This window comes from Balaenoptera ricei, chromosome 4 (genome assembly GCF_028023285.1).
Source record: "Balaenoptera ricei isolate mBalRic1 chromosome 4, mBalRic1.hap2, whole genome shotgun sequence".
Taxonomy (NCBI): domain Eukaryota; kingdom Metazoa; phylum Chordata; class Mammalia; order Artiodactyla; family Balaenopteridae; genus Balaenoptera; species Balaenoptera ricei.
The window spans coordinates 89,622,223-89,649,577 of NC_082642.1; the positions used below are offsets into that span (position 1 = coordinate 89,622,223).

The 27,355-nt window shown below is 43.1% G+C and overlaps 2 protein-coding genes across 4 annotated transcripts in view; one reads left to right on the forward strand and one right to left on the reverse strand.

The window, feature by feature from the left end:
- PCYT1A (phosphate cytidylyltransferase 1A, choline) overlaps window positions 1-9,007 on the forward strand; it is a 52,243-nt gene extending 43,236 nt beyond the window's left edge. For all 3 annotated transcript variants that reach the window (XM_059920864.1, XM_059920866.1, XM_059920867.1), the window contains 4 exons: window positions 1,321-1,399; window positions 1,839-1,981; window positions 3,442-3,630; window positions 4,523-9,007. In XM_059920864.1, the coding sequence (XP_059776847.1) occupies window positions 1,321-1,399; window positions 1,839-1,981; window positions 3,442-3,630; window positions 4,523-4,729 (618 nt within the window). In that variant the 3' untranslated portion in view covers window positions 4,730-9,007. The remainder of the gene's footprint in view (window positions 1-1,320; window positions 1,400-1,838; window positions 1,982-3,441; window positions 3,631-4,522) is intronic.
- A 525-nt stretch (window positions 9,008-9,532) lies between these two features.
- Window positions 9,533-26,816, reverse strand: SLC51A (solute carrier family 51 member A). Its single transcript, XM_059920868.1, has 9 exons — window positions 26,561-26,816; window positions 25,843-25,937; window positions 14,610-14,764; window positions 13,751-13,824; window positions 13,184-13,342; window positions 12,515-12,626; window positions 12,078-12,224; window positions 10,469-10,574; window positions 9,533-9,916 (listed from the first exon to the last, which is right to left on the reverse strand). The coding sequence occupies exons 1-9, from the start codon at window positions 26,596-26,598 to the stop codon at window positions 9,759-9,761; spliced, it is 1,044 nt and encodes a 347-aa protein (XP_059776851.1). The 5' UTR covers window positions 26,599-26,816; the 3' UTR covers window positions 9,533-9,758.
- Between the last annotated feature and the right edge of the window lie 539 nt (window positions 26,817-27,355).

Genomic DNA, 27,355 nt, shown 5'->3' on the forward strand with positions numbered 1-27,355 from the left:
ACTTTTTCTCAGTGAGTTGGTATTATAAAAAACTCTTATCTCCTTTTTATTTTCCCACATTAAAGGAACAGGTTTCCTACAAAAGAGGGGTTTATAGCTGAGAAGAATTTATCAGGTCATGTTGGAGGCCCTCGAGCTTGAGGAACCAGCAAGCATATTGTCAGTTCTCTACAGTGGTGTGTAGAATGTTGAAGGTGAATTGTTCAATGAGGCAGGAAAGAACAAAAGTAGCCAAAGTGCTTCAAAAGCAGTATTTGGGTAGGCCTGAAGCTAAGGGATATTTGTTATAACTATTTAGGTTTAAGACAGAACTTTTATAGTTCTCTAGCTTTACTGCTTCAACATTTAGCAGCCAATGGTACCAAAGGTGATGAGCAAGATTATTCTCAGCAACATAGCCAGGCAAGCCCAGGCAGAAGAGGTTAGAGGAACTTCCATATTTCCTTTTCTCCTTGTTAGCAGTGTGTCCTCAACCATGAGTCTTGCTTGCTCACCATTCTTATTTTCAATTTGCTGCCTATGGATCCCTGACAAGTTGTTCATGGGTAATTGAGATGTTAGCTGAGAGTCCCTGACATAGTCCTGATGAGTGTACTTCACATTACAGTGGCTTCTGGGAGCTGGGTGTGGTGGTATTAGCAATTATATTAGCAAAGGGCATATGGCCTATTCAGGAAGGAGTAAATGAGAGAGGTTTAGAAAGATTATCGATCCCAGTGTGAGAGGTATTGACAGTAGTAAAATAATAGATCTGAGACTTAAAGGTCTTTTATGGCCTTGGGCTTTGCATTTCTCAGGAGTACAGATGTATCTATTCTAGTAAAAGTGCTCTTGGTTGATATTTTTATATTCCCACTCATCTCATGGACTGAGAGAGAAACCAGTTAACAAAGAAGTGACCTCTTTCTCATATTTTTAGAAACCCTATTTGACCCATCCTTGTAGACCCAGGAGGGTGGGGAGATTTCCTTTCTTCTTTCCTTGATTCCACCCACTAACTAGCATACCAGAAAATCCTCTAGGCCTATTTACCACAGCATGGTGACTGGTATACAGTGTGAGGGTAGCACTTCCAGTAGACCAGGAGGAATAGCTAAAAAAGAAACTGGCTAGCTTCATGTTTATGATCCACGAATAATTAGGTTGGGTGGCTTGTGAATGAATCGTGGAATTTATGAGCAAAGCAAAGAGAGATAAAGAGAAAAGTTCATTTGAGGCCTCCCCTCTCCTTGTGGTCCTTTTTCTGGGCCTGAGAGTGTTTACTGGTTCTTTCTGAATGGTAGTTATGCTGGGTTTTAAATGATGTTTCCTTACTTTCAGATTGATTTTGTAGCGCATGATGACATCCCTTACTCTTCTGCTGGGAGTGATGATGTTTATAAGCACATCAAGGAAGCAGGTGAGTAAGTTGATGTGCATCCTCATTTTATGGAGTCTTAGGGGCAGTGACAGAGATTCAACCACATCACTACTTTACAGAGGAAAATTTATACAGTGAGAACTTTTAACATCCAGTTTCAGGTCACACTTTGGTTAAGAGGTTAAGGTGAGCATAGCATCATATCCATCAATTCTCAGTTTAAACATCTACTTTTGATATCTCTTTTAATTTCAGGAAACCCTTCTCCAGCCCCATATTTTTCTTAATATTAGGGCCTTTCCTTACTCCTAACCTTTGATTCAGTGTTCCTTCTGTATGTCAGTATCTCCAGACTTTACTTAGTAATAGCAGACTATGCTTTATGAGGAAAGAAGAGGAATGTGGCTCCAATTTCCATCTAGTCCTACTGCCTGAGCTAATCAGAATGTCACAGTGTTTGTATGTGTTCTTGGGTTAGGCATGTTTGCTCCAACACAGAGGACAGAAGGTATCTCCACATCAGACATCATCACCCGAATTGTCCGCGACTATGATGTGTATGCCAGACGGAACCTACAGAGGGGCTACACGGCAAAGGAACTCAATGTCAGCTTTATCAATGTGAGTTCCAAACCTCATCCTAGAGTTCCCTGGCCCTATAGGGCATGTTGTCTCTCACTTCATCTAAGTTAAACTTGTTTTTCAGTCTGCTGTTATTATCACCTCCAAAAGCTCAGTGGATACCTCTTTGCACATAACGCTATGCCAAGCTCTTTACAAAGAGCATATGGATGTATCTAGAGGTATTTTTTGCCTTTATGAGCTAGTATCAACATGTCAATATAAGGACATACAGCCAATTAAATAAATAAGAACGTGGAACTTACAAAGTACAGTACTTATATCAAATATACTTAAAACAGTGGTTCTTAACCTTTGTTCTTTTTGACTGGATGGTCTTTGCAATCTGATGAAAGCTGTGGATCCTCTCCCTGTGTGCATAGTAACACACAACATTTTGCATGCAATTTCTCAAGGCACATGAACCTAACTTTTAAAATTTGATTTATGAAAGCAAGTTTATCTTAGCTTAATACTGCCCTTTGGAAACAAACTGCTATACATTTTGTATATAAATTATACCTCAATAAAGTTGATTTAAAAAGAAGAAAGCTGCTAACTGTATCTTCTACATAAGTAGTTTACCATGCTCCCTCACTTGCTCCCAGCTCTGTGAATTATGAATAGGTGAAATGGTTTCATTTAAATATGATTTATCTATTCAGGTAAACCCTAGCTATTGTTAACAATCTAGCTGTTGTTATACTGCAGAATCTATCTTTAGATGTTTAAAAATCCTAAACATATTCGCCTTCCCCTTCCCCTTTATGATCTGGAAATGAGAATAGTTTTCATTTGGCTAAAGACTCCTCCCCTCCCCTCCCTTTGGGAGGGTTCATACCATTTTCCCTTATCTTTAGGGAAGCCTGTAGGACCAAAGAGTATCATCCTTATTTTGCGAATGAGCAAACAGACCTCCAAATATTAAAAAATAAAAAAAAAACTCCTCTATAATCATAGAATAGGCCACTGATGGAGGAAAAGAAATTCAGTACAATAGATGAATTACTTAAGTAAAAGGTCCACTATTTCCTTTTTCAACCTGTTACAGTTGGCTTATTGTTGGCAATATTGTGCAGTGATCTTGTTGCTCTCTCCCTATACATCTCCATCTAGAATGGGGTTTGGGTTTTGTTGGGCATGTTTATCTTCCAAGTTTATGTTTCGTCTTACAAAAATCTGACTCCATTTGGTATGTGCCTGTCTGTTACTGGTCTTACACTACACATTTAGTTTAGTCCTGGGCTCTACAATCTTAGAATTATTACACTCTTGTATAAGATGACCATCCAGAGCATATCTTATCTGTTATTATGCTGGAGAAGTATGGGATAGGTTAAAGTGAAATTCTCAAGACTGAAAGGAGTGTCAGTAGAGTGCCAAATCAAGTCTTTTCCTTCCCCTTAGTATGGAAGGTCAGAATGAGTATTATTTCTCAGAGCAGTTATTTCTTTATCCAGGAGAAGAAATACCACTTGCAGGAGCGAGTTGACAAAGTAAAGAAGAAAGTGAAAGATGTGGAGGAAAAGTCAAAAGAATTCGTTCAGAAGGTAGAAGAAAAAAGCATTGACCTCATTCAGAAATGGGAGGAGAAATCCCGAGAATTCATTGGAAGTTTCCTGGAAATGTTTGGTCCAGAAGGAGCGCTGGTATGTTCTTTCTTGCTGGACAATTTAGGGAAATTCAGGAAAATCTAGGGAATTCTCATGCTGTGAAAGAAATTATAGAATCCTTGAGCACAAAGGGACATTGACCTTAAGAAGTTATCTAACCTGTTCCCCTTGTTGGGCAGACCTATATTTCCACTATCCCCAGAAAGTTTTTAAAAATCTGTACAGAAAGAGGTTATACATTCTCCTAAATAATTTTGCCAGCTCTCTATCAACCTCCAAATATGGTGACAAGATAAGTGAGTAGCCTTGCCCAACTTGCTTCTACATTATAGTTTTAGGTGGAAGGGAAGGAAAGAGCAAAGAGCAGTAAAAAGAAAGCTGCCTGCACTACACACAGCTGCTGCAGGACCGTTGGGTCCGGTGGGAATTCTGTCCTTGACGAGCAAGGTCTTTTCGAGCCAAATAAAAGGTGCCTGTGTAGCTATGAGCAAATGAGCCCTAGGATATCAGGAACGATCTGACTGTGAGGCTGTTTGGATGCCAGAATAGATTATTCTGGGAGCGTATGGAATTTTCTCTTCAGAGAACTCCAAAACTAGGATAGGTACCCTTTTGTCTGAGTTAATTCCTTTGTTTTTGCCTACAGCCTGGACTACAGACCCAAGTAGCCTTTTAAGAATTCCTTTGACGTAGAGGTCAAGGACTGGGTGACAGTGGATAGCAGGTGGGAACCCTTAGATACATAGTATAGCATAGACCACTTTGGAGAGGAAACTGCTTAGGATTATAGCTATGTTCCTCCTCCGGCTTACTTGATCACTTTTGACATTACAGAGGGCACTCATGATAATTTGAAGTCTCATATCCTCCAGTGGTGCTTTAGTAGGATCCATAGGTTTCTTCTAACTCTTTCTTTTGGTCTCCCCAGAAACATATGCTGAAAGAGGGGAAAGGCCGGATGCTGCAGGCCATCAGTCCAAGGCAGAGTCCCAGCAGCAGTCCCACTCGTGAACGCTCCCCCTCTCCCTCTTTCCGGTGGCCCTTCTCTGGCAAGACTTCCCCGCCTTCTTCCCCAGCAAACCTCTCCAGACACAAGTCTGCAGCCTATGATATCAGTGAGGATGAAGAAGACTAAGTTTTCATCTCTCCTTTCCTCTCCCCTCCCTCTGTCCCATCACCTTCAGAAGCTCTCTGTTGAATTCTGAATTGTGATCCCAACACTAAACCTAAGGACAGCTACAAAGGAAAGACAATTGGGGCAAGAGTACTTAGGATGGGGGGACCAGACAGCCTATCCTCTGAGAGACATCACCCACCCCCACCAAGAAAGAGGCTAACTACATCTTAGAAGCCTGTTAGGCATCCATATACCTTCCCCATGGACTTTGCTTTACTGTTTATGTTCATGTGATCTTGACAGGGAAATTGTCATTTTTATTAATTTTTTAAAAATTAGTCTTTCAAATGTAGTAAATAGAACTAACTTTTTGCCCCCAAGGAGTGGGCAGAAGGAAGCGGTGTAATACCCAGAGGCCTTTTCTTCCTGATACACTATAGTATTTGCCTTCTGTTCTGAGGCAAACTGTTTTGCCATGTCTTTCAGGCAGTGAGCCATGCTGATGGGTGATTTGGAGGGGAAATATCATAATTTTGGTTTCCTTTAAAAAAAGCTAAAAGCTGAGTAACAGTCACAAATCCCCTAAGTGTACTGCTGGCACATGTGTCAATGTGGCTATGGGAAGAAGGAGATCTGAGTCTAACTTTTCTTGCTCCCTGAGGAGTTTCTTGTTGGACCCAATGGGGTCCATGAAGACACTGATGGGGATGGAACCAGACCACATGGCATCTGCTGCGGTTTTTCTGCTGTGTTCATCTTCTCAGAAAACTCTGTTGCCCAGTTATTTGGGAGCTCTTGTCAATCTCTTTCCTGTAATCTACCTTTAAAGGGAGGAACACTTCCAGGTTTAGTCTGATTGAGGAGGGGAGTGGGACAATACTCAATCTTATGCAAAGTCAGTTTTGATTAATTTTCTTCCTGAGAGTAAGTCCCTGGCCCTGTGACTCCTATTTTAATACTTATTACCTAGCTTTTTACAAAGGATACTTTGTAAATGTTTGCAGTTTGAACATGATCTGTTAATCCATGTTGCTCATAGCCATATCGAATATTCAGAGAGATTTGCACAGAACATAGGCGCAAAAGCATAAGGAAACACACCCCTTTTTAAAGCCTTTTCTTGACCTCTTCCCCTCTTAAGAGTGTCCTTGACTGGAACCAGTGCTCCATGAGGTGTTTATTTTCCCCTGAGAGTTGGCAGCTGGCAGGGACTCCCGTCTGCTGCCCTTCCAGCAATTCACCGAGCAAGGGCTCACTTTACAAGAGTGTGGTAGGTTCCCTCCCTCTCACTCTGCCTGGTTCCACCTCCCCTGGTATGTTGCCCAGGGGCTTCACTACTTAAATTTCACGTCAGAGAATGCTGAAGCTTAACACTTGCTGTTGAGCATGAGCTCCTTTTAAACCTCTAGCATCCTACAGTACATGACCTAGCAGATCGTCATCTATCATAATCCTGTAGCTGGGTTCAGGGCGAAAAATTGCTTATGTCCAGGCACCATCCCATCACTCATAAATACCCCTTGTGGGGGTGGAGTTTTAGTGTTTTCAGCTAAGAAAACCACATCTTATCTTTCCTTGCCCCTCTGCTAGGGCTGTGAGCATCTCATAGTCCCCTCCCTAAACACCTCCTGTTAAAACTTGCTCCTCTGCCTGAGGGTCGGTGGCTACAATCACTGCCTGCCTGCACAGCAGGACTATCTAGGTCCTCAGATCATCCAGAGAGGCAGAGCACAGCAGAGTAGAGGGACAAAGAGGGGAAACCTCTTGTCCTGATGGCCTATGAAAATTACATTTCTAACTCTTCTCATGAAGTGCTATTTTTACTATCAAATCTGGTTTACACAAGCTTTGGCTTGGAATCCTTTTTTTGGAACAGTTGAAGTTAATGTTTTCCTACATTACTCAGCTTGATATGATCACATATTTTAACTTGCTGCTCCAGTCTTGCCTCTTTGGGAATTCTACCCATTTCTGTCAATAGAAAAGCAGTGAAATCACCACTGAAGCCCTCTTACATGTTCTCTCAAAGTACACGTGTTATCCAAGTGTATTTGGAAAAGGAGGTGCGCAGAGTGTGATTTTCCTCCCTGCAGTCACTCTTCTCACGTGTATTGTCTGGGTCCCAAATTTTTGGTCCTCCTCCTCCGCTCTGTAAATGGGCTGCTTTTGGCATATCCTGCCCTTGGAATATGACCTCTAGGCTGACAAGCTCCATGAGACTGCTAGCACCAGCATGTGCACGTGTTCTTGGAAAACTCTCACCCCTTTTGGTGAACCTCTGTGGCCTCAGTCTCCTAACACTAGTATATCTTCAAATAATTTTGACTGAATGCAAAAAATATTATGGTGTGGCATGCTAGATACTTTGGGATAAATGTGATCCTACATGCTGGACAAGGGTGGGTGGGTGGAAGAAGCTATTGGGATGATGTATTGTTTGATGATTTGTGCCTAATTAAATGAGGTTAGAGGTTCACATTCCACAACCATGCATGTGATCTGTAAATCTTTAAATATTATTGTTAATATTAACTTCTAAATTAATTTTAATATTAATTAGCTGTTTCCCTGAATCCCACACACAAAGCTGTCAGCCTGAATAGACCAAATGTGGCAGAAATGGGAGAGCCTTAAAAGTTGGTTGGCCTCCGGTGGTTAAGAATCCGCCTGCCAATGCAGGGGACACAGGTTCGATCCCTGGTCCAGGAAGATCACACATGCTGCAGAGCAACTAAGCCCATGCACCACAACTACTGAGCCTGTGCTCTAGAGCCTGCGAGCCACAACTCCTGAGCCCACGCGCCACAACTACTGAAACCCGCGTGCTCTAGGGCCCGCGTGCTGCAACTACTGAGCCCACGTGCCGCAACTACTGAAGCCCGCACGCCTAGAGCCCGTGCTCTGCAACAAGAGAAGCCACCTCAATGAGAAGCCCGCGCACCACAACAAAGAGTAGCCCCCACTCGCTGCAACTATTGAAAGCCCACGCGCAGCAGCAAAGACCCAACGCAGCCAAAAAAAAAAAGTTGGTTGGCCTCAGAGCCTCTCGCTGTAAGATAGAAGGAGAATGGAGACAAGCCCTGTAGCCGGTGCTGAGGAGGTGCCATTTCAGCAGTTACCTTGAGATGAGCTGGGCAAAAAGTTTGCTTTTTTCATACACTAGACTCAGTAGCACTGAAGGATAGAGGTTGAAATTTTAGAGGAATAAAAATGGATCATTTGTACTGCTGCAGCTGCTTCTGATAGCTAGAGCCAAAGACCATTATCTTGCTGAGGCTTGGGTAAGAAGGTTGGGGATGCCAGGAGGTTGAAAATCTTGAATGAGAGAAAAAATTTGAGGGAGGTCAAGAGAGCTTTTGACCTTTTCTGATCACTGATAACTTCCTAGGCAGCACCTGAGTTACATTTTTCTTACTTTTGACCACACAACTGTCCAGGCAGTCTTTGAATATTCCCTCCACAATGGTTCTTCACAGTGATTTTTATTCTGTTTCTTGATGTATGGGTAGCTTTTGTTTTTCTGGAGCTCATTGCCTTTTTAATCCTGTTCCAGACCCTATATCTAAAACCTTTCCAAATCAAGTATATTTCGCTGCTTTTGTTTAATTCCCTAAAAGCCATAGCTTTTACATTTTCTGTCAGCACAAACTATCACCAGAAGTTCAATCAGTATAGGTAGGAAAAGAGCTCCCTTAACAATGTTTTTAACTAATGGTATTTTTTTTTTTAACCTTACCAATATAAGTATTTTTAAAGTTATATTTTTCAGGGTCATGCAATGATTGTTCTTGTTTTCTCTCACAGAATAGATTGTCATGGGATAAAGAGTGGTCCCTAGCTATTATTTTTCCAAGTAAGTAGAACATGTTCTTGGGATTATACTATTAAATGTTAATTTTCTTTAAAACAAAGGAGAAAGATACTCTGCCAAAGTTTAATGTTAGTATTCAGATTGGGGTAGAGAACAAAAGTACTTGGTTTAACATTAGGATGACTCCAGTTGTGGTTTTTTTAGCTTCCAAGTGGGCTTTCCCACCCTTATTAGGGAGGCACTGACTATTTTGAACACAGAGACTTGATTGGTTGAGTTGTTTTATATTGAGGATCCTGAACAGAAAGAGTCTTGGAAAGAAATTCTGGCCTTGGCATGAATGTTGGCCCCATCACCAGTGCTGGTGTCCACAAGGACGTTTTCCTCAATTGGTGTTCAGTATATTGTTTTCCTGTCTGAGTGTTATTAACTTGTTCAGTTATTTTGGCTTTTGTCATTAGCCAAATAAAGGAAAAGTGATTTTATGTAATGTTCCATTTTCTGTGTTTTTGACCTTGTATACATATGTATGATATGTTTTATGTATTTGGGGCTTTTACCTGTACTATCAGTTCCTTTGCTTTTGCATCCTAATTTGGGGGTTTTACCTGTATGATTATTTCCTTTGCTTTTGCATTTTAATTTGTCTCCCCAGAATAACTCCATGACCGTATTATTGGAATTCCTTTTGCAACTTGGTACAGAAGACTAAAAAAGCCATTGTCCCACAAAGGGAGGCTGATCCAGATCTCCCAGGTCTAATGTCATCAGTGCCCTACTGACACATCTGTAAGGGAAAGAACACCTTTCATCTGTTCTTCAGAAGCCTGGTTTCTTCGAGAGTTTGGGCTCGTACTATTTTGCCTGGCTGAGTTCTATTCCTGTTATTATACCAGTAAAACTATCACATACTCTTCCCCCTTTCATTTGCTTTGGGAAAGCTCAGAGTAACCTTTTAATATACAAGCTTTATGGGCTAATAGTGGCACACACAGAGGCAATGTGCCCAGTTGTAGAACATCAAACTCCATCCTGTTTGTTTATTATAAAACTTAAAATACCTTCCTCAGGCAAGATCCAAAACAATTTCATCCTATTGCATAGTTCACATTCATCTCTACAGTCAAGTGTATATCATTAGCCAGCTTGCTCTGACAATGGAATCCATCCCCATTTGGTCAAGGTTGAGGAACAGTAAAGAGATCTTGTGCCCATCTAATGAGTGCAGTGTCTCTTTCATTGTCCAAGCAATCCACCTCCAGCTTTGAGGTTCAAATCCAGGTTTGGAGAAGAGAAAGGTTCATATCCAACCTTGTCGTCTTTCCTTCGGTAGTATATTCGTGTCAGCACAGTTATCAGAAAAGTCTCCAGGATGAGGAGGTGGCAGTTCATCACTGCAGCATGGGGAAAAATATAATGTAGGTTATACTAACTTATAGAGGTGGTATACCACTAGCAGCCCTGGCGTATGAGTTGAACAACACTTTCTCCAATTTGTCCTCAAACCAGGACCTAGAGATATTAAGTTGTCGCAAGTAACATAGCAGGTTAATAGTAGAGCCAGAACCAGAACTTGGCCCTCTACCTCCTGCAATTTGAGGCTAGCATTAAACATTTCTTTTGCATGTTTCATCAGCATGACTTCTGCTTCCTAACCACACCCATTGCTCTTCCTGGAGCTGAGGGTTGAACCCATGGCTTCCTGGGTTGGCCATCAGGGCTGGCCTCAAGCTGTGGGATTGCAGCTCTCCTCTGTGTGATCAGAGAGGTCATAGTCTGCTTAGAGCTTCTGCTAGATTTCTTGCAGGTTCCTTTCTCAGTATTCTGAGCAGAACATTCTGAGTATTCTGAGATTGGCTGGCCCAACTTCTGTTCTAAGTTCCTCTCCTCCCTGACCTCCCCCTCTTGCCCCTCCTGGAATAGAGTAGGAGCTCCTATGTGCTCACCTTGAGACCTGATTTTAGAAGAAAAGGGAGGCGAACAGGCAATCTGCCCACCGTTGGCCAAGACTGAGAAGATGGATGGCTGCAGGGCGGTCAGAATAAGGAGAACCTGCAGAAGAGAAAAGAGAAGTGAGGGCAGGGGCTCCGCATCCCCGGCACTGAGGCCGGCTGGCCCACTGCTGTGTTTGAGATGTGTCTTGTACTTGCCCTCTCTGAGCACACTTTTCTGAAGCACAGCCTCTTCAGGGCAGACTTGGCTTGTCTAGGCTTCCCCACAATAATCATGGGCAGGCTCGGCAATCACAGGGCTTTTACCCGCTAGCCTGACCCTGGGTGCTTCTGGGGCCCAGATCCCTTCTGTGCCCCTTCAGTCCCTTACTCCATCTTAGGCTCTTCTGTCCTCTGTCTTCCTCTGGACCCTCCAGTTCTACCTACTATGTGCCTGTAAGCGGCACCTGCTTAGATCAAATGAGAATTTATGTGAGATCACTCTGTTAACTGTAAAGGAATCATTGTGCCTTGGGAATAGGAGAAGGGGCCAGCAAGGAGACAGAAAGAATGAAATGAGAAGGGAAACAACATTGGGCTAGAAGTCACTGCATTTGGTGGAAAGGTTATCTCTGGGCTTAGAGAATGGAAAGTGTAAAAAGTAAACAAACGTGAGTTTTAGAGAATTGTCAGAAAAGATGTGAAGATGAAGAGGCAGTGTGATAAGAAGAGATGTGGGTCTGGGAGTAGACAGATCTAGGTTTAAATTCCAGTCCCATCCCTTATGAGCCTTTGAACAAGCCCCATAACATCTCAGTTTCCTCATTTGTAAAACAGAAATAATAATGACTCTGAGGATTATAGTGAATTTAAATGTAATTAATGTATGAAAAGTGCCTAGTATGTGGTATAGATACTTCATAGTTGTAGCTGTGGTAATGCTGATGTTTCTGGTGGTGATGAATTGCAGGTTTTTAGAAGTAATGGGTAGTAAAGAAAAGAAAAAAGCAAATGTATAAGAATTTAAGGTTTGATAATACATGTGTTATGGGTTGCATTGTGTCCTAACCCTTAGTACCTCAGAATGTGACCTTATTTGGAAAAAGCATCATTGTTTTGGTAACTAATTAGATGTAATTAGTTAAGATGCGGTCATACTGGAGTAAGGTGGGTCCTTCCTTATTCCAATATGACTGATGTCCTTATAAGAAAAGAGACACAAGACACAGACACATGAGGAGAGAATGCCACGTGACATGCCAGGGATGCCAAGGATTGCTGCAAACCATCGGAAGCCAGGAATAGTCAAGGAAGGGTTCTCCCCCACAGTTTTCAGAGGGAACACGGGCCGCTGACATCTGGCCTCCAGAACTGTGAGACAACACATTTCTGTTGCTTTAAGCCACCCAGTTTGTCATATTTTGCTACAGCAACCCTTGGAAACTATTACAGCACAGAAAAGCAAAAACTGGGAAAGAGCAGGGATTCTTTTCCAAATCTCACAGGAAACCTAAGGCTTAAGAAGATTCCCAAACCCACTTTTATCCTTTATTAGTCTCAGCTCCTAACCCCTATTATTTGTGTCTCATTATTAACCATCTTTTCTCTCCCAGGGTATAGTTACCTGGAACAGAACAAATTTGGCTCCTATGTTCTGCTCGCCCAGGTGCAGCTTGGCTTGACGAAAAAGAATGGCCAGGGCCCACAGAGCTGACAGGGTGGACACGCCAAGGAAAGTGTTGATCCACAGAGCCGTGCTCGTCTCCGAAATCTGGTGGCAGGCCAGAAAGTAGTCAGTGAGGAAGCAAGCCCTTTTCTCCTCCTTTTATTTCCCCTCTCCCATGGTGGGGAAGGTAAAAAAGCCCCAAAGCCTTGGCCCCTTCCCATTTCTTCTCTCCCTGTCAGAGTCCCTGAGCCTCTGCTTTTCCACAGCCACCCTGTCCCTGGGGCTACCCCATTCTTGGGGCCCTGAATTAGGGGATATTGGCTCCAGCTATTCCTTCTAGAGCTCAAAGGTATTTAATGAATCTTGGCCTCCGCTGCCCCTTACTCCTGACTTACATCTGCTGGGTCATAGATGCCATCAGGGAGGAGAAACAGGCCCACCAGGCTCAGTGTTATCTTGAAGAAGACATACTGGAAGGGGCCCAACATCAGCAGCTGAAGCTTTTTCCTGAAGTGGGAAGAGGGTTAGGAACATGGACCCACAAACCACCCACCCCAAGAAGACCTTCCAGTTCCCTCACTGGGCTCCTGGGCTCCGCCATCATAGACATCAACATGGTCAAATGGATGGGGACTTCAGAAGAAGCCAGAGTGTTGAGAGCGTTGGGAACCCTCCTTCTTGCCTCCCACTCACCCTCAGACCAGAATGCTGCCTTTGAGCAAGAACTGAGTTTTGACCCCAACCTCATTAACCGAAGTGGACGGAAGGGGAAAGTAAGTAGTCCAAAATCCAGTTTGCTCTGTGTGGTAAAGTTTGTAGGGGACAGTGAGCTTAAGTGATGGGAACTTAGGAGTTCTCCTTCCTCTGCTCCCCTTACCCCTGCGTGGGTGCCCAGTGTGTGGACCCTGGCTGCGGGATGCCCACCCTTTCATCACTGGCTCGGTTCCATAAAAGCCTAATTCCATGAGGCTTGAAGCAGGGCTGAGAGAGCCAGCAGAGGCTCTTGGGAGAGTGCAGGAGGAGGCTAACCTGTTCTTCCAGGTAGCCTCTCCCTCCCACCTTACCTGGTGAGCATGAGTTTTGGGCAGCAGGGGCAGCAGCAGCAGCAGGGGCCTGTGTGGATCATCACTGGGGTGTCCTTCAGTGTCCTTACTACTGCCTCCTTCCCACCAAAGCCTTCCACCATGACCTGCATCAGCAGGTAAAAGCACATCGCATAAAACCTGGAGTTGGGGGAGAGGTGGGCCTGAGAGTACACGGAAGGGGAGGTGGCAGCAGCTGATAGGACAGCCCTTCCTGCCAAAGAAAAACAGACTGCAAAGGGGGCAGGGAGAGGTGGGGCTTCCTGAGGGGATCAGGTAGGGGCTAGGCGTTTTGAGTGTGTGACCCAAGAGGAAGTGAGAGAGAGGACAGGGTGGGAAGAGGGCAATTTCAGGCTGTGGGAATGAAATGGTGCCTGAGGATGAACTGGAAGTTCAAGGGCTCTATTTGTGATCACTTGGTTTGCACGGATTTATGGAAGGGATAGGGGATAAAAGAAGACACGGACTCGAGTCCTGGGGTTGAGGGGAGCAGAGTGGGGGACCCCAGAAGGATATCCAGTTCAGCTGGGGGCAGGGCAGGACACTCACGAGGTTATGGCCATTTCCACGAGCATGAGGGCGCGAGGGATCCAGAGACCAAAGCAGCAGAACACAGACACTATCTGCTTGGAGAAGAGCAAGGAGCTGGTTAGGGCAAGTAAGGAGGCTTCATGCTCACCTTTTGCAGCAAGGGCTCAAGGAAGCAAAACCTAAACATTCAAGGCACCATTACTTCAAAGTGACCAGCTGGAAAAATAACCAGTTAAAGTGACCTTGAGTCAGGGGGCTCTTTTGAAGACTATCTCAACTTATATCACTGGGGTAGGAGTAGGTCAGTTCATCTTTAAGATGTTATTAGAGCATCTGATGTCTTGAGATGGCCCAGGCAGATGTCATCTGGCAGGAAAGGACCTCAAGGGCTTTGTTCTTCCCGCCAAACAGACACAGACCTCACCACATGGAAAGAGAAGTCCCATTTTATGACCTGGGAACATGCCAAAGACCTATCTAATAGCTGTGGGAGTGAGTTAAAAAGACCTATGACATAAGGGTAGAGTGAGCATGACCCCATGGGAAAAGGTTCTTTTCCTCCTACCCTCTGAGGAACAGGAAGTTGGTGTGTCCAAGAAGGAGGCTTGCAATATTGTAGCAGGGGAGTAGCGAGTGAGGCTGCTGGTGGGCTGAGAGGGTTCTTCAGCTGTTTCTGTGGCTCTAAGGTATTTCAAACGCTCCATCCCACTGCCTGTTGACCTTCCAAGCATAGGGTCCTGACTGCAGATATCAGACTAAAGCCCTCACTCTAAGGTGGTAGAGGAAGGCAACTTGAATTGTTGAGTTTAAAGGAATCCTCAAGATGGACACTGCCTCCCCTCCAGTCCCTCCCAAAAGGCAGCTACAGGGCCCTCACCGTGGGCGCAGAGCTGCTCCAGAGCAGAGTCTTCCTCTTGATGGGGCAGTAAGTGTTCTTGTATAGGTAGAGAGCATCCTCCAGGAAGATGGCGACTGAGCCCAGGGCAAGCAAGGTCATGATGACCGTGAGAGAAATTTCCACAGGGCCCAATGCTAGAGTGGAAAGAGAGGGCAGACTCCAGTGAGCTGAAGACCAGGACTGAGGAGCAGAAGATGTGGGCTTCCTCATGTGCATCTAAATTGCTTTACCATATCTAGAATTACCTGGTCTAGGCCCCCTCATGCAGAAGATGGGCTTTTTCTTAGATCTAGGGTATCCAACATGTGACTAAGAAATAGTCATTCTTCTGCATTCATGAGAGACTAGACCAGATAATTCTAGGTATGGTAAGGCTTATCTGAACCAGGATATAGACACCAAACAAGTTTGTACATAATTAGCAAAAATTCTAAATTAGGAGGTCAACAGGGCTTATTCAGTTTTCTATTTCAGTGTCAGGTGTTTTGCTAGCAGACAGGGACCAATTAACATTATAATTAAAGCAGAATATAACTCTTGATTTACTTTAGAGCTGTCTAAATTTGATTTCAAAAATTATGTCACAAAACTGGGACATAGGAAGGGACTTTAACAAAAGAAATGGGTACGAGTAAAGACTCCAAGGACATTTGACCCACGTTGGCCTCACACTTAGTCTTACACTAAATGTGGCCCAGTAGCTCTCTTTAGTGTTTATTGGAATCATTTGAGGAGTTGTTAAAAAGTAGCTGTCCAGACCCTTTCCTCATAGATGCTGTTTCAACAGATCTGGAACAAATCTGGGATGGACCCAGTAATCCACATTTTAAACAAGCTCACCTGATAATGGTCAGAGGATAACAAACATTTTTTTCAACAAACACCAGTGAAGCTCCTCTGGCCTCACCATTGCTAACAGGAAAACATTAATAGAGTCACAATATTTGTTTCTGAACATGTTCTAACCGATGCAACAATTAGTTTTAAACAAAGGGCTCTGTGTCCTCATTGACTAAGCCTGGACCCTCATTTATCTAAGGCTCTTCCCTAGTTGGCAGACTCTTTCCTTTCAGCCACTTAACTGGCTAGATGACAGATGAAGTGGGGGAAGACTGTCAGAGTCCATGGCGCTGTCTTATTACACTGGGAGTAAAGTATGAGGAAGGCATTGGCTGGTTTGCCCTACGTTTTCATGACTGAGGGCAACTCAGGCAGAGATATTACTGCTGACACCAAAACAGGAAGGAAGGAGACCATACCACAGTAAAGACTTGAGTTGTCATCTGGGTCAGTCATACCTGGCGGCACCACAAGGAGCAACCAGGACAAAGGTGAATTTGTCAAAAAATATGTTGATCCTCATTGTTCATATTTCAGGGCACACGTTTTTCTCTCTGTTTCTGTTTGCTTTATCCAATAGGCCCTTTACCTCTGACCACAGTTAGGTCTGTGATCAATCCAGAGGACCTGCCATGGGGAAGGTGGCCCTTGGATTCCAGGTCCCAAGTTGTACTTCTGAAGTCAGTAGTAAGCTTTTCCTTTCTATTACAGGCCTCAAAAGACAGGACTGTGCTATTTTTCTTCCCTCCTCCCCATTCCTGCCTCCACCCCGCCTCCACTTAATTAGGATACAGCCCTCTCTGGGTGACCAAATTACTGGCTTGGCATTGCTGTTGCTGTTTAACTCTGTTGCCTCTTTCTCAATTAGCTCTACAGATATTACTCCAGTAGGCTCTGCAAATTTTAAACATTAAGAAAACAAAACAAAACAAACAAACAAAAGCCAAAAAAACACCTGGTTGCAGTCCTTTATTAAAAAGAGACTTTACCTTCCTTCCTTGAAACTTTAAAAATATAAACATCACGGGGTGGGGTTGGGGGCTGACACAATTTTACCCTTATACAATAAAAAAGTGGATTTAAAACAATTATGATTGTTTTATCATGAGATACACATATATCATAATAATTCCAGATAGATTAAAGAGATAAACCTTTAAAAATCAAACAGGGAAAATTGAGAGAAAGAAAAGAAAAGAGAGAATTGTATCTGCATCAAGACTTTGGAGAGGGAAGACCTACCTAAGCTTAGGTGTAATCCAAGAAATCACAAAGAGAACGATGGGCAAATTTGACATAAAGAGTTTAAACTTCTGAATGTTAAAAAAATATATAGGCAGCAAACAGACTGGGGGAAAGCATTTTTAATAAATGTGTACACAAGTTTAAGATTTTTATTACGTAAAGAAAATAACAAAAACAGAAGGCTCTTGCAAATGGGAAAATGATACACAGTTCAGGAAGTGGGAAAATAGTCAACCTGCCTAGCAGTCAGAGAAGAGCAAAATAACAGTAATATATTATTTTTTGCAAAATAACAGTAATATATTATTTTTTGTTTTATTTAAAGATAATGTTTATAATGTTATTAATAGTCCTAAATTTTAAAAAACTTAAATGTCCAACAATACTGAAATTATTATGTAAAATACTCAATAGAATATTATGCAGGCATGAAAAATTTGTGCATACCATAAAAAAATCTTTGCAAAGACTATGTCCTAATATTTAAAAAATGTGTTAACACTGTTTTAAAAAACAGAAAAACTTATTAACAGATCCACACATTTATGGTCATCTGATTTATGACAAAGGCTTCTCTACAATTCAGGGAGAAAGGATTCTTTTCGAGAAAGTGCTGGGTTAACTGCGTCTCGTTTAATATGCAAAGTGATAAAAAAGAACACTGACCCCTCCCTCACATCATACAAAAATACCTAAATGTGAAAGTTAAAACAATAAAGTTTTTAGAAGAAAACAGAGAAGTATACCTTAATGACTTTGAGACAGGCAAAGATCCTTTTAAAATAGGACACAAAAGCACTAATCATAAAGAAAAAAAAATTGATAAACTGGACTTCCTTAAAATTAAGAATTCCCATTTGACAAAGAAAACCATTAAGACAATGAAAGGGCGTGCTCAGACCGAGAGAAGATATTTGCAGTACAAATACCCAACAAAAGACTCGTATCCGTAATATATAAAGAATTCCTATCAGTAAGAAAAAGAACACAATTTTTAAAAGTGAAAAAGACCTAAACAGTAACTTTTCGAAAGAAGATATCCAAATGTTCAAGAAGCATAAAAAGGTGCTAAATATTAACAGTCACTGGGGAAATACAAATGTGAGGTGCCATTATATACCCACCAAAAGGGCTAGAATTGCTTTTAATTTTAATCATCCTTTGACCAATGATTCTAAGTGCTGGTGAGGATGAGGAACAATTGGAACTCTCGCACATTGCTATTGGGAGTGGTGCCACCACTTTGGAAAACAGTTTGGTAGTATCTATTAAAGCTTAACATACACCTACCCTGTGACACAAAAATTCCACTCACGGAAACATATTTAATAGAAATGAGTGCCTTAATCACCAAAAGAATGTTCAGAGCAGCATTGTTCATAATGGCCAAAACTGGAAACAGTCCACATGTTCTTCAGCAAGAATACAGATATGGGCTTCCCTGGTGGTGCAGCGGTTAAGAATCCGCCTGCCAAATCAGGGGACACTGGTTCGATCTCTGGTCCAGGAAGATCCCACATGCCGCGGAGCAACTAAGCCCGTGCGCCACAACTACTGAGCCTGCGATCTAGAGCCTGTGAGCCAAACTACTGAAGCCCGCGCGCCTAGAGCCCGTGCTCCGCAACAAGAGAAGCCACTGCAATGAGAAGCCCGCGCACCGCAACGAAGAGTAGCCCCCGCTCACCGCAACTAGAGAAAACCCGCGCACAGCAACGAAGACCCAGTGCAGCCAAAAATAATAAAATAATAATAAAAATCATTGCCCTTTACTGTATGTAATTTATGACTAAAACAAACAAATCTTTATGTGAAAGGCAGAATGCAAAATTAGCAAAGGGAATTTTCCTGGCAGTCCAGTGGTTAGGACCTGGTACTTTCACTGCCAGCGGCCTGGGTTCAGTCCCTGGTAGGGGAACTAAGATCCTGCAAGCTGCGTGGTGTGGCCAATAAATAAATACAAATAAAAAATAAAAATAAGTAGCGCAGTAAAATTATAACCATGTTTAAAGGATTTGACTGGGGAGAGAAAGGTAGAAAAGAGTTGATGGAAAGAGTGGGGCCCTAATATCTTTATCATATAAAATGGAAAGTGAAGAAGTACTGTCCATAGTTGGCAGAATAAGAAATAAAATATACGTGTAGTATATACAGCTATACAGATAATCAACTAAAAATATTGACGTAACTATGTGGAAAGAGTGGGAGAAGTTTGGTGCTAAGTGAATTAAATTTTCATGTATTATAGAAGCAGCTACAGATAATGTCCAAAATTGATACCACAGGAAATAATGGTAATTTGAAGGTAACTATCAGAATAATCATCAGCTAAAAAAGGAGGACGAAGATTAGAAATGAGAGGACTTCCCGGGCGGTCCAGTGGTTAAGACTCTGTGCTTCCACCGCAGAGGGTGCGGGTTTGATCCCTGGTCAGGGAACTAAGATCCTGCATGCCGCGTGGCATGGCCAAAAAAATTTTTTTTAAAAGAAAAAAGAAATGAGAATAAATAGGGCAGGGGATAGTTGATTTTCTTTAGTAGCCTTTTTGTACTATTTAAATTTTTAACACACGTTCATGTGTTACTTTGATAAAATAAAAACATTATAAAATCATTGCCTAGAAAAAAGCCTAGAAATTAGTTAACAATGCTGTCTTTGAGTGATGATACTGTGGGTGGTTTTTGTCTTCTTTCTTTTCCAATTATTCTATAATGAATACGTATCTTATAACAAAAAAGTTTTTTTAAAACACATTGCCAAACATAGAATGACGTGAAAAAATTCATATGATGTCATGCTTATAAAAACAGGACATAAAATTGTAGTATGGTATGATTTCCACTAATGTTAAATAAAAGCATAGAAAACAGAACTTATATACTACGATATTTGCAGTGCTGGTCTTGAGTGGTGGGACCATACATGACTTTTCCTCTTTTCACTTTTCTCTATTTTCGTATTGACTTTATTGAATTATTTTTACAATAGAAATGTTTAGTTAAAAAAAATACAGACAAAATATAAAGTCCAGATAGGCAGAAACCAAAATTAATTCAGTAGATTTCTAAAAACCAACGTCCATTGTTGGCAAGGGGCATACCGCTGCAGGCCTCTCCTTGTGGGATTCCCCCACCCCCTACTTGACTCTTGTCCTCATCAGCTCACTGAGAGCTGAGAGTGGAAACAGCCCTTCCAGAAGCCAGCAAGTGTTCACTGTCCTTGACTGTTCCCCCTCCTTGAAAATCTCCCTCCCCTTGACCCCCAGAACAACAGTTCTCCTGGTTCCTCTCCTGGTCTCTGACCCTAGGTCTCCTCTACTGATTCCTCATCCTCTCCCGCACCCTGCGTTCTCCAAACTCAATCGCTGCCTCTCGCCTCTTCTGTTCATTGAGGTTTAGGATTTCCCTACCACTCCTCAGCCTCCCAACAACCACCTGAGCCGTTTCCACCTCCAGAACTTTATGGTACTTGGCTTCTGTCTGTTTGTCTTTTCTCCCTGAGCTCCCTGTGGCGGGCTCCTTCCCATCACTGAGCTCTCTGCTCAAATCCCCCTCCTCAGCCAGCCTCCCTTGAGCATCCAGTGTGGTGTTACCTCCTCTCCCTCAAGCTGCCCCCCACAGTTAGGTTATTTACATATTTATTTACTTGTTTACTGTCTATCCCCATCGGAGTGATGGTAGTATAAACTCTGTGAAGGCAGGGATTTTGTCAGGCTTGTTTTCTGTTCTATCTCCAAATGCATGGAGCAGTAACTGTGACTATTTGTTGAATGAAAGAAATGACCCCATGAGAATTCTTATTGTCATCTCCATTTTATAGGTTTTTTTCAGGAAACTAGGCTTAGAGAGTTGAGCACCTCACCCATGGTCACACAGCCTGGAAGTGACGGAGCTGGGATTTAAACCCAGGGGTTCCTGACCCTAAGTCCATTCTCTTCACCATTACACATGCTGACTCTTGGTGTGTGTTCACATAGCTATGGAAGGAAATGTGGAGTGATATAAACGATCAAATGCAGCCCTAAAGTTTGCTTAAGTTGATGAAGGTGGATGTGAGGCATATTCCAACTGTTCAATATGGAAGTGCTTTTGCAGTTTCTTGTATCTGCTGGCTTTGGTGCTCTATTCTTTCTCATACTTGCAGCATCTACCGGCTCTTGTATCCACTTCCATAGCGCAAAAGCTATGAGAGAGAGAACTTCCTTAGCATACATAGCCCGACACCACTACTCTACCTCAAATTCATTTATCTTCTTGGAAGATTGTCCTCTATCTTTTTTTTTCTGCATCTTAATAGATATTATGGAACAAAAGTATCCAGTGGCTCCAGGATCTTTGGAAACACTTTAAACAAGGTTAAACATGTTTCTTTCCTGTGGAGTATACCAACTTTTAAATCTGATTTAATTGTTAATATCCAAAAGGAGGTTACACAATATAGCTTTTGCAAAACTTATTTTTCTACAGGCTCTGTCTTCATGGAGCACTCCTTGGGATTAGTATTCCAAGGAACACGTTTTGGGAAATGCTTGTCTAACTCACCTGTTTAAATACAATTATACCTTTAGCAACTAGCAAATTTCCCTCTGTATCTGTAACAGTGAAGATTACTTTTTTAAATAATGAAAACAATATAAGAACATTAAAACTTTGAAAAAAGAGTATCACCATAATCCTAGCTAGTTCCTAAGCAAAAATTATTTTCATTTTTGCATAATGTATTTCCATGGAAGTTAAGAGCGTAGGCTCTGAGTTCAAAGTAAAATTCCATTTACTCCTTGCTCTATAATCTTGGGCAGGTCATTTACCCTCCAATTAAACTTCTTAGCGTGGAATGTAGTATTTGCTCAGTAAAAACTAGCTTTAAAAAAGCATCCTGGTTAAAGTTCATACATATTGTATTACTGCAATCATACTGTAAAATTTTGCATTCTGTTTTTTTTCATCTAACATTTCATCACAGCCTGTCAAAAATTATTTTTATAATTATTTTTAAAATTATAAAGATTTAAAAAATAAATATAGTAATAGAGAAAACATTAATATATCCGTAATCCATTTTAAAGAGTGTTGCGATATTGCCAACTTTGCGTCAAAAGTTATTCTTAGAAAAATAAAACATTACAGATGTACTTGAAGGCCTCTGTATATACCTCCTGGATCCTTTTCCCTTCCCTACCTCACCTCCCAGGGCTAACCACTATTCTGAAGTTGAGGTGTATCTTTTCCTGTATGTTTTAATTTTTTACAATATATGTACATACTCAGCATATTATATTGCTTTGCATGAAAAAAAATCTATATAAATGGTATTAACCTGTGAAATGCTTTTCCACTCAACATTGTTTTCATGGTTGTTATTATTTTCATTGTGACAAACAAATGCTACCATAAGCATTCTTAAATGTGTCTCCTTGGCATGTATAGGAGAGTTCCTCTATTCAAACCCTTAGAATTGCTGGGTTGTAGGAGATGAGAATCTTCAGTGTTAAAGGTATCTAATTATTCTTCAAAATGGTTATACCAATTTGTACTCCCACCAGCAGTCTATGAGAGTTCACAGTTCACCTTAAATTCACCATCACTTGGGATTATCGGACTTTTAATTTTCATCTTTGAGAGAGTAGTGAAATGTTATTTCATTGTTTAACTTGAGGTTCCCTAATTCCTAACAAAACAGATAATCTTTTTGTACCTTTATTGGCCATTTGGGTTTCCTCTTCTAGTATGAATTGTATGATCATCTATTTTACCTGATTTTTATTGGGTAATTTTTCTTATACTGACTAATCATCCTTTGTTGGTTATAAGGCTTGAAAATATCTTCTCCCAGTCTTTGGTTTGGCTTTTAACATTGTTTATAGTGTTTTTAGTTGTACAGAATTTTGTTTGCTTTATGTAGTCAATCTTCAAGATCATTTGTGCTTTCTTGGGTTTTATTTTAGAAATTATTCTCTACTTCCAACCATAAGGATATCTTTCCATATTTTCTTTTGTAAAAATGTTTGCATTTACATTTAGGTACTTAATCTATCTGGATTAAAGCTACACTGGAGTTATTTTCATGTTTATTTACTTGCCATAGGGACAGGCAATTGTCCAGCATCACTCCTCAAAGAGTCCATCCTGTCCCACTGATGTGTATACCATCCTTTCATATAGCAAGTCCCCAAGTGGCCATGGGTCTATTTCTAGGCCTTCTATTTTATTTCATTTTTCTGCTTGTCAGGCCCCTTGTGAAACAGGAGGGAAGGGGGCAGGGCACAACCTCTAAAAACCATAGCTCTTGAGGATGCGACATAAACTGGTTAGAAACAACTAGGTCCAAGATGGTGGAAGATTCAACTTCCAGTGGACCTTGAGCCTCATTATACACAGATTGTAATATATTAGCATATGCTAAATGACACACCCACAGGTGCTATGACAGTTCGGAGGCCAACCATAAAAGGACAAAAAATGAGCAGTGCCCCAATTCCTGGAAATCTCCGCCCCTTCCCCAAAATAGTTGGAATAATCCTCCCACTAGTTAGCCTATGAAATTACCCAGCCCATAAAAACTAATCACCCCATATTTCAGGGCCTCTTGCCTTCTGATATGTGTCACACTCTGTCTATGGAGTGTGTATCTCTGTAAATAAATCTACTTCTTACCTATCACTTTGCCTTTCCCAGAATTTCTTCTGTGCGGAAACATAAAGAACCTGGTCTTCAGTAAGTGCTGAGACCAGGTGTGTGATTTCAATGAAAAGACAGTGGGGAACTTCCCTGGAGGTCCAGTGGTTAAGAGTCCTCACTTCCACTGCAGGGTGCACGGGTTTGACCTCTGGTCGGGAAACTAAGATGTAACATGCCACTCAGTGCGGCCAAAAATAAATAAATAAATAAATAAATTTTTTTTAAAGGAAAAAAAAAAGACAGTGGGTTCAAGTCCCAATCTGAGTTGTGTGGTTGCAGTTATTACATTACTGCTTTAATTACTCTAGTCTTGATATATAACCCTTAATATCTTCCTTACTCTTTATCAAAATTGTCTTGGCTTTTCTTGGCCCGTCACTCCCACAAATAAATGTTTGGATCAGTCCAGTAAAAAAAATAATCGTGTAGGGATTATAATTGCAATCATATCACAGGCATTTCAAAAACAGATTATTGAAAGTTTCAATAGTTCTTCCCAGAACAGTTCTTTCTTAAATGGCATTTAATTTAAGGAATAACAGAGTTTATAAATGAAGGAGGAAGGAGTTTCACCACATCCTCCAATGGGCACCTCTTCCTGACTCTCCTATTTCTGTCAGTGTCATCACCACTGTCCAGATTCTCAGAGTCATCATTAGAGTTTCTTTTTCCTTCACTTACCTTGTCTAAATATTTACCAGATTGCCTGCTCTTTCTTTGGATTGCCTGTATTTTCCAATCTTCCCTTCCTTTCCCTGACACTGATCTGGCTCAGGTTTTGCCCTTCCTGCTGGGCTGGGGCAATAACCTCCAATTTATACCCCTGATTCTCAAGACTCTTCCTCCCCAAAGTCTAACTTGATTGCTGATTAATGATCCTGAAACACTATCCAGCCCCTCCCAATCTCAGAGCCCTTGTCCACTCCTTCTGTCTGCAGGATAAAGTACAACTCCTCTGCCTGACACTCATCAGGCCCCACCTTACCTGCCCAGTCCTCTCAATTGTCCCCTGCTTCCCCACCAGTAACCTTGAATCTTGCCAGATCCAGCTCCTCAGTGTCTGGAGAACCTGCCTGCTCATTCTATCTCCACCCCAACCCCAGCAGTGCCCGCCACCGGCTCTCCACTTTCCAACTGCTACCCACTCCAACAGTTCCACTTGGGAACGAGGCAGCTCTCCAGACTACCAGACTCAGAATGGTCTCCCTGCTTTGAACATCCTTGGTGCTTCTATTTGCACATTTTGTAGCAAAGCAATGTGAGATCCATTTTCATTGTGTAAGGAAGGATTTCCCAATCTCAGCACTATTGACACATTGGCCCAGATAATTCCTTGTTGCGGGGACTTTCCTTTGTTTCCAGGGCAACATCCCTGACCTCTACCCACTAGATGCCGGTAGCACCCTCTAGCTGTGGCAACTGAAACTGCCTCCAGACATTGTCAAAAGTCTCCAGTGGGACAAAATTGCCTCTGGTTGACAACACTGGTGTGTTGTCACTCGTACCACCATCTGCACTCTCTGAACAAGAGGTCCCTGGAGCTGGACGTAGCATCTGCCTACTGGCATGAACCATAGAGCAGCTACAAGGCCTCTCTGTACACCCTCTGGCAGTTGGTATTCACTCTGGTTCAAAACATCTGAAACGAGGCTGAACACTGTCCGAGGACATGCCCATGTCTGCCTCCTAGTTCACACTGACCACATCCTGCTGTTCAGGAAGAGTCTACTCCTTGAGGTAGATGTCAGGAAGGAGGCTGGGAAAGGCATTAAGGATACCATAGAGACACAGACTCCTATTCATCAATGCCTAAGAGGTAGTTAGTCATGCAGTAGGGAGACCAAATAAAATGTGGATGCGAGCCACATTTGCTTTCAAGATTCTAGGGTCATTTGATTGTCATGTTTTAGGTGCCCAAGGAATAAACAGAGTCCCATCATCTGCCTTTCACTTTCAAAAGAAATTCAGTAATAGGATCTAGTTGGCCAACACTGTCAGAATACTTTTACAGGTTCACCTAAGTTTTCAGAACGTTATTCATAATAACCACCCCACTAGAATTGTATAGACCCTCTCCTGAGGAGGATGTTGTGCAGACCTCAAGGGGATTCTATGGGGCTCTGGGCACCAGCTTGAGTCCCTGGGTGGCCCTGGGGTCTGAAAAATGCTCCAGACCACTGTCCCCAATTTCAGCTGGGGAGGCCCAGCATGCAGGTTTGTCTGTGGGCCATGTTGTCGTGCCTCTCTTTTGGCCTTTTGTCTCCTCCAGGAGTTGTTCTTCTCCCAGGTTTTTACCATGATAGACAGACACTGGGCCAGTCATCCTCCCAGGCCCTCCAGGCTGGCCAGCTCAGGACCACCTCTCCTCAGCCCCTCTCAGCTCTTCTGACTTCCCCCGGGATGTTCATTTTTTCCCTCCTTTCAGTTCCCTCTACAGAGGGTCCCTGACTCACCTCTCAGAAGTTGGGCTGCTGTGGGAGGGTGAGAGAAGCAGGCAGAGGGAATGCTGTAATTGGTTTTCAGTACCTCCAGAAAATCTGCCGTGTACCTGGAGAGACACCAGCCTGTGTTCAGAATATGGGGACCTGGGGACGGGGAGGGTAGCAGAAGGGACACCAGCAACCTGACATTCCCTCAAATACTCCTGGGTTCAGGGAGCTTGTCCATCTCCCCTCAAGGCCCTGACTCTTAGAGGGAATGGAGAATTGGCCAGGGTCACTGTGTAAGGCAGGCTGCCACCTAGGCCATGGGTAGGTCTGGCTGCAGTGCTCAAAAAGCCCATAGTCCATTTTCTCCACTTCCATCGGGGCAGAAGCCCAGAGGTTGGCTAGGGAGAAAGAGCAGGGTCCCAGAGAAAGAGTGGACCCTTAGTACCAGGAATGGATCTCCAGCTGGTCAGGGCTCTGCGCATGCCCCCCATTGCCCCCACCTCTGGGATCTTTCTCTCCCTGGTTGGGGGCCAAAGCTAAGGCTCTGAAGGGTCATACACTCGCCCTACCCCACAGTGTCCCTGAGGACCTTGTGGGATGGCCAGACCATTATTAGTCCTGTGTCATTCTGTGTGCTGGGAGCCAAAGGGCCCTGAGAGGGAGGTAGGGACAGGCCAGAGTGAGAGGGGTCCCTGCTGCTTAGCAACTGGCTCCTGTCTCGGGGCTTGCCTCCCTCACTCACCTGGGATCAAGCTTTATCTGAGTCCCGTCTGGCTCCATTGTCTCCTTTTTCTCTCTGGCTTTCCTTCCCGGCAGGCACTGAGGACCCAGGAGGGACAGGCAGGTGTGGGCCCCAGGGGAGGTGGCTCCTGCCGGCTCTGCTGCCTGCGGGACTGGGCTGTGGGTAGGTGGAGTGGCTGGGTCTTCGCTTCTCTCCCTCCTCAGGCCTCCGTGCCCACAAGCTCCTATCTCAGAGTTCACCGCAGAGGAATTTGATCCCCTCAGCTGGCTGAGTTCCCTGGTTCCTACTCCTCCCTGTCTGTAGGTGTGGCCCCTCCTTCCTCCCTCCCACAAATGCCTTTGGCCGCCCCTTGCCCCCAGCCCGCCCTCACCCTCCATCCCTCCTAAGGAGCCTTTTAGGGCTGTGGTAGAGACAAAATCCTTGGTCCTCCCCGCAAAACCCCCTGGTCAGCAACCCCTTCTTCCTCAGAACCTGGCTGGAACGCTGGCTCTGTCCCCCTGAAGATGGAAGTCAGGGCTGAGGCCTTGACTGTGTTGATGCTGTTGGCTTGGAGTGTGGAAGGGAATGGCTAGCCGGGAAGTCCAGATAAGGCCCATGTGGGTTTCCCAAAGCCCAGCCCACAGCATCCTGATGGCAGGCTCATCCAGCCAAACGGCCCCAGAAGATGCAGCAAATGGGGAGTGGGAAGGGTGTATTTAAGAGGCAGAGTTACTGAGTGAGATTTCTGGGCATTTTGACAGATTCTGAAAAACCGCCGAATTGTATGCTTCTAAACTATTTTATTGATTGGTGATT